Source organism: Tursiops truncatus, chromosome 3 (assembly GCF_011762595.2).
Source record: "Tursiops truncatus isolate mTurTru1 chromosome 3, mTurTru1.mat.Y, whole genome shotgun sequence".
In the NCBI taxonomy this organism is placed as follows: Eukaryota; Metazoa; Chordata; class Mammalia; order Artiodactyla; family Delphinidae; genus Tursiops; species Tursiops truncatus.
The window spans coordinates 109,079,185-109,086,236 of record NC_047036.1 but is presented as its reverse complement, the minus strand read 5'-3'; the positions used below and the strand labels follow the sequence as shown (position 1 = coordinate 109,086,236).

The 7,052-nt window shown below is 45.9% G+C and overlaps 1 protein-coding gene across 1 annotated transcript; it reads right to left on the bottom strand.

The window, feature by feature from the left end:
• Positions 1–1,984: 1,984 nt before the first annotated feature.
• Positions 1,985–4,239, bottom strand: LOC101316288 (interleukin-3). Its single transcript, XM_073801833.1, has 5 exons — positions 3,902–4,239; positions 3,797–3,816; positions 2,846–2,938; positions 2,682–2,717; positions 1,985–2,564 (listed from the first exon to the last, which is right to left on the bottom strand). Exons 1-5 carry the CDS (start codon positions 4,230–4,232, stop codon positions 2,460–2,462), a joined length of 585 nt encoding a protein of 194 aa, XP_073657934.1. The 5' UTR covers positions 4,233–4,239; the 3' UTR covers positions 1,985–2,459.
• Between the last annotated feature and the right edge of the window lie 2,813 nt (positions 4,240–7,052).

Below are 7,052 nucleotides of genomic sequence, written 5' to 3'. Positions count from 1 at the left end.
AACACAAATGGTAGATAGTTTCACACTGTTTTATATCTTTCTTTTTTCCCATTCTTAACCATGAAGTAGTTAATTTTATAACAAAATATACAGATATAAAGTGAGGGAGGTAGATAGCTAGACAAATACATAAATGTGCCTATAGTCAGAAACCAGATAGCATCCACTTCATAACTATGTTATTTAACAAATTATCTATTAAAGGACATATAGATTATTATTATAAAACATATATCAATAGAGTAATAATTATTTGTGCTCATATATACACACGTATGTATATAACAAATAATCACAAGGTATGCCTATCACATTTAAGTAGATAATAGCAGCTTACCTTTCAAAGAGCTTGAAAATTTTACACTTTCATCAATAATAAATGAGAATGTCTCTTTTCTACAGTATATTCATTTTTAAGCACAAGGTAATTCTAAGTAATTTTTTAAAATAAAATGTGAACAATTAAAATACAACATTTAAAAAACTCTGGTATGTAGACAATAAGAAAAAAATGTGTACACTATGACAATTTCATGAGGTTTTTATTTTCAGGAAAAAAAATATACACACCAATGTAGGTTTTGAATTTTTATAAAGCCTGAGGAGGGAAGGGAGAGAAACTGAGGGAGAATTGTGGGCTTTTCCTTCTGTTCCATGAGTGCTCAGCACATTTCAGTCTCCAGGCACTGGCTGTTGTTCCCTCTTTCCAGAGTTCCTTCCTCCCTGATTGCTGCATGGCTGGCCCTTTCTTGTCATTCAGGTTTCAACCTATATGTCCCCTCCTCAGAAAGACCTTCCCAGGCCATTCAATCTAAAGCAAGCTCCCTGGATACCTTCCATCTGTCTAGTCACTGCCATATTCCCAGTGTCCAGTAGAGGGCCTGACACATAGGTGTTCAGCACCCAAAGCTCTTATGGGACTTGTGAGGAGTCAGAGAGGATGACATTACTCCTTAGCATGGTGACAGGAAAGTTTGCTCTGCCTCTTCTCCCCTGAACCCCCAGACTGGAGGAAGTGCACCTGGGCAGAGTGCAGGGGAACCAGAGAGGGAGGCACTCAGAGCTAAAGGGTCAGTGGGACCCCAACGGTCAGGTGGCAGACTGAAGCCACATTCAGTGATGCCCCAGTCTCCATCATTCAGGTCAGTCTGTGCCACCTCGGGGCCACACTGGCTGTCCTCCCAGTGGGTCCCTGCCTACGCACCTGTTTCAGAGAAGAGCTCTGTCCTGGAGTAGTGTGGATAACCCAGAGGTATGCAACATTTGAGCTGGTCTTTTTTTCCTCCATGTATTCATTTTTTCTTTCTCAATAGGATTCCAACTCCCCCTAAGCACAGACACTTTATAGTAAATTTAAAAAAAAAAAAAGAATTACTGCACACATTTTCGCATCCTTTATAAGATACAGGAGACTGTTTTTGTCTGACTTGTCTTTACTATGTTATTTCTTGTCTACTTTAATAAGAAAGATTTCAGTCTGATCTAATTCAAAAACTACATTGCACCTTCTTTTTCTCTACCTTCATTCATCCCTTTAATGACTATGCATTAGAAAACGTGCTGGAAAAGGGCTCTTTAAGTAATCAGAGTGTTACTTGTTACTTCAAGTAGTTAACAGCTTCTTTAAATGAACCTGGGCATGTTGAGTCAGGATCAGGGCATGTGAGGCTGAGGTTACAGTGTGGGTAAAGGTTTAGAGGTAGGAAGCAAGGTGTGTGGTTCCTCTAGGAAGCCACAGCGCTTCTGTTACCTGGAGCATCAAGGAGGTAGGTAGCTGTGGGAGAAAGGACATAGAAGCACTGGATGGAACCAGGACTTTTATGCTACCCTAATGATCTGGACAAGGTCCAGAAGACCCTGAGGACTGGAAAATGAAGTATAAACCAACATGGTCATATTTGCATTTTCTAAAACTCAATCTGGCTCCCCAGTGGACCACAGATTGCCAGGGTGTGGGTTCCAGGCCCATCTGGTGGTAGGGAGGTGTGTTAAATCATCAGGCAAGAGAGTTACTAAGACCTGAGTAAAAATGAGACACTAGCAACAAAGCATTTGTTCAGAAAGTGTGGTTTATTTTCACAGATGTATAGAAACCAGTTTAAAACCTGAGGTACAAATGAACATGCCCCGAAGTCCCCATCTTGAATCTTTTTCAGAAAGAGCAAGACATGGCTCCTCTGCTAAAATAAATACCCTTCACATTGCACAAGGTAATAAATAAATACATAAATAAATAGTCTCAATAAAATAAAAATGAGAATAATCACAGAAGGACAAATGGGGGCTGCACATTTCAGGAATTAGGTAATTAACAATTAGTCTGACTCCACAGGAGAAAATGAAATTCTTCCAGTCCCGGACTATGCGAGAGACATCCAAGAAACTTAGGACATCTGCTGTTACTGACGTTCCGAGGCTCCAGAGAGGGAGCTGAGCTTCCGACTTCAGACGTTAGGGCTCTATGTGTTCTTACAATTCAGAGAGTCTCTAATGGCAGACAGATATTCCTTCAGTTTCACCCGGAAATCACCCAAGTTATCCTTCTCAATAAGGATTGGCTCTTCCTGTGAAGAAACCAAGAAGGTGGCATTAGATGGAGCCAGGTTGGAAGGTGGATGACAGGCTGGGGTCAGGTCATAGCTGAGGGCATCACCTGCAGGGACATCTAGGGGGCAACTTACCGTGGACGTGGTTGTGGGCAGGATTGGCTGGATTTCCTGTGGGAAGAGACCGAAGCAGACAGTCAGAGACTTGGCTGGAAAAGAAGCAGGACCTGCTACCCTCCTCCCCAGAGGCAGGGCAGGGCCAAGGCAGGAATGACAAAACCCTTGACAGCTTCACATACCTTAAGATTTTTCTTGATTTTCGAATCCTCTCCAAGGGAATTTGTGGCAAATGTCAGGAATTCTTCCAGGTTTGACATCCAGAGCCTTGTTTTCTAAGGGGACAAAGCATTCATGTAAGTGGGGAAAGGTTGGAGAGTGTCCTTCCCATGGCTGGGCTGAAGTCATCCCCACAGTTTTCCAAGCGTGCTTTCAGGGACATCCCTGGACAATCCCCTCCTTGTCCCCTTCTTGCCCCAGGTGGGTCCCTGAACTGCTCTGAAGGGCACAGGCCTAGAGGTGAGTGCACACCCCAGGCAAGCCTTATGTCACCCACATCCCGAGCCTCCTGTGAGCTGCATGAAGGGCCTGGGTGGATCTTTCTGCACTTGGGGAGAAAGAATTTCCCAAAACAGGCTCTAAAAAGGCAAAGGGTTGGCCAAGGGAAATAGTTGCAGCAAGAGGCCTTGACTGAATTAAGGGCTCCTAGAAATCAGGAAGACAGTCACAGAGGCCCCAGCATGGAAACGGGTGCAGTGTGTGAACTGTGAGTGCCTAAGAGAGGGGGAATACAAATGGCCAGTAAACTCAGGAGAGATTCCATCTCTTGTTTTACCCAAATAATGCCATGCAAGCAAAAGTGAGATAACCACTTTAGGAAAAATAGCTATAAATGATGATAACTAGGGCTGATCAGAGTTGAAAATACGACAATTATTCAAGGAAAAGGAGGGAAGCAAACATGGTCCTGAGGGAAATTTTAGTCTGCCAGCCCAGAGGATGCTCCACTGAAAACTGAGCTTAAAACCTGTGATATTGTTCATCTAGAACTGCCTTTTCATTTTGTAATTTAAAAAGAAATCATTTTCATTATTATAGCCATGACGGGGGAAATGTGTTGAGCAGCTGCTAAGCACCAGAGGCTGGTCTGGGAACTTGACACACAGTGCATTTAATCCTCACAACAACCCCACTGAGACAGGTGCTGTTAACCCTATTCACAGATGAAAACACCGAAGCTAGTCAAGGTGAAGTGACATGCCTGAGGTCACCCAGGCAGGAGGTGAATGGGGACCCACCCAAGTGCACCCATGTGTGGGGCTGAACTCTTACCATCAGCCTCCTCTTTTCGTTTGAGTTCAAGAAGTCCTGTAGGGGCAGAGGGAGAGAGCCCATGAGTCCTGTTGGCCTGAGGCACCTGCCAGCCCTTCCCTGCCCCTTGCCAACCTTATCCCAGCTACTCACTTCTGAAGCCACAGGTAGCTTGTCTAGCTCATTTATAATTTCCCGGATCAGGTTGAGTACATAGCATTGTTGGGTTCCTGGTGTCTTGACCGGTGCCCCTTGTGCCTGAGGGGTGTGAAGTGTGAGCAGGAACAGGAGCCAATGCAGGATGGGGAGGCTGCGCATGTTTGGGCTGGCAGGATGGATTCTGTCTTGTCCGGGTCCTTCGTGGCATTATGAAGTGTCTGAGACAGCCGCCGTCTTTTATGCAGCAGGCCCGTGCCGCGGGCAAGCGGGGGTGTGGCGGGCAGGCTTCAGAAGAATCTTTATCTGACATGGAACCTCCATAGCAAACCACAGACTTATTCATCACTTTTTAGTACTCAAAATCAGTGAAACTTGGAAAAAAAAAATTACAAGGTATCTCCTCATCTTGCAAAGGAGGCTAAGAGACAGGCAGGTCACTGGGCAGAGTGGGGACAGGTAAAAGGACCTGTCTGACAGGGGAGCGGCCCCCTGACTCTGAGCTCCCTTGAGCCTCCTGCCCAGTGAGACCTGGTCCTGCCATCCCCTGGACAGCCCTGACCCTCTGCTGCCCGCCCCACCTGGCACTGCCTGGTTCTGCATGGGTGGCCAGGTGAAGGCCCAGTGGAACAGGCAAGAGTTTGTCTGGCAGCCGGTCACATGGCTAACCATCCACCTGTGGGCTCGTCCACTGAGAGCACATCTCTTGATACCCACTCCTAGCACTGAATTACTGGTGTTAAAGCCCCCAGTGGTTTGCCTCCCGGGCTTTGGGCAGCTTCTCCTCTACACTCTCTGTTCCTGGTGGGTGGCAGATGGAGCTCAGGCACCAGACGCCCGTTCTCTTATTGGTGTGATAACAGCACAGCCCAACTCTGCCCTGTGCTGTGGGATGTTAGCCCCTGGTGGAGGCCTGGCTGCAGGCCCTGGGCAGTCCCTCTGGTAGCACAGAGGAGCTGGGCTCAGGGGCCCGTTGATGGGGGCCCTTGAGGAAGATGTCAGTGGGAAGTAGGAGGAGGGGGCTGGCCTGGGTAGGTTTAGGTGGTGGGATTGACAAGGTCTGAAGGGCGAGGGAAAGGAAGAGAGGTTTCATGCTGGGCCTCTGGTGATGCGGTCCAGTGACCAAAGGAGAGAGTTGTGTCTCAGGGGTCTGGATCCCAGTCTGTGCTGAAGTGTGATTTGGCAGATGCAGGCCAGAAGGAAGGGTTTGCTGAACAGGGCAGAGGGCAGGGATAGACCACGGGAGAGTCCACAAAGAATCAGAGAAGCAGCAGCCAGATGGGAAGCAGGCAAACTAGGAAGGTGGGAGGCTTAGAGGGCAGACCCTGAAGGAAGAGGTAAACTGCTGCCCCATGGGGCATGTCAGGCCCTGACACAGGCCCAGGGCAGGGGGTGTTGGTAAAGGGATAAGTGTAACAGGGACATGGGGAAGAGTTCTTTGAGATGATTGGGGCTGTGGCGGTGGGGGAGAAGAGAGACAGAATGGAAATGCCAGGGGCTGGGGTGCAGTGTGATATGATCCGTGTGGGGAGATGAAGGATAGGAGGTTATGCTGAGGCGGGGGAATTTGGGTGTTTCAGGCTTCTGAGCAGATGGAGATCTGGTGAAGACAAGGACCAAGATGTGGTTGCAGCAGAGGCAAGTGAAGAGGCTGTGATGCAAGGAAATAATGAGAATAATGCCTGTGGCCGATATACGTGGCTCCTAGCTCAGCCCTTGGATCTGGGCCCAGAGCATCCTCAAAAAGCAAGGGGAGTGTCTCAAAGGCATGAGTGAAATGAGGCAACAGAAACAAGTAGGGAGCCTTAGGACTGGGTACCCACTAAGAACAATTCATTCAACAAACTTACGAAGCACTTGCTTTGTGCACGCACTGTGAATAAAGCAGATACCGTTCCTCTCCTTAAGAGATGCACCATCTTGTGGGCAGAGATAGACATAAAGCCTTCCTACTCAGCTTGGACCTCGGACCTGCAGCTTCACCATCAGCTGGGGGCTTGTGTGAAGTGCAGACCCTCAGACTTCACCCCAGACTTTCTGATTCAAAAATTGCCTTTTGACCAGGTCCTCAGGTGATTCACATGACATTTAAGAAGCTCTGATTTAATTGCCAAGATATGGAAGCAACCTAAGTGTCCATCAACAGATGAATGGATAAAGAAAATGTGGTACATATATATACCCAGTGGAATGTTACTCAGCCACGAAAAATAATGACATTTTGCCATTTGCAGCAGCATGGATGGACACGGAGGGCATTATGCTACGTGAAATAAGTCTAACAGAGAAAGATATACTGTATTGTATTACTCATATGTGGAATCTAAGAAATACAACAAGCTAGTGAATATAACAAAAAGGAAGCAGACTAACAAATATAGAGAACAAACTAGTGGTTACCCGTGAGGAGAGAAAAGCGGGGAGGGGCAATATAGAAGTAGGGGAGTAAGAGGTACAAACTATGAGGTATAAAATAAGCTACAAGGATATGCTGTACAACAAGGGGAATATAGCCAATATTTTATAATAACTATAAATGAGTATAAGTTTTAAATTTTGTGAATCACTGTACTGTACACCTATAACATATAATATTGTACATTAACTATATTTCAACTTTAAAGTGTGGAAGAAAAATAAGAATTAAAAAAAAAAAGTTCAGATTTAAAGTATTCAGCTCAGGCAGGGGCGGGGGTTCATGTCCCAGAGACCCAGGGCTGCTTAAATACTCAACTGTGGTTTGGTATTACATTCTGTATAAGAGTTTTGAGACCTGTGCACACACACACAAAAATGTGATTTCTTATAGAGAAAAACCTCTTTTTTTATGTAAATGAGCTTTTTGAGGGAATTTTAAAGCTATGGAGGCCGAACATTCCTGCAAGCCTTCTTAAACAGTCCTGACTTCACGTTGTATTGTAGCAAAGAAAAATTCTGAGTAGTGTTATTGTAAATCTTGACCTTTGTAGTTTGCCTCTTGTT

Coding starts and splice junctions, on each gene's coding strand:
- LOC101316288 (XM_073801833.1), bottom strand. CDS start 4,232: ATGCGCAGCCTCCCCATCCTGCATTGGCTCCTGTTCCTGCTCACACTT. Junction 2,939..3,796: donor GGTTAACAGCACCTGTCTCA/GTGGGGTTGTTG, acceptor TTGTCCCCTTAG/AAAACAAGGCTCTGGATGTC. Junction 2,565..2,681: donor TGCCCACAACCACGTCCACG/GTAAGTTGCCCC, acceptor GTTTCTTCACAG/GAAGAGCCAATCCTTATTGA.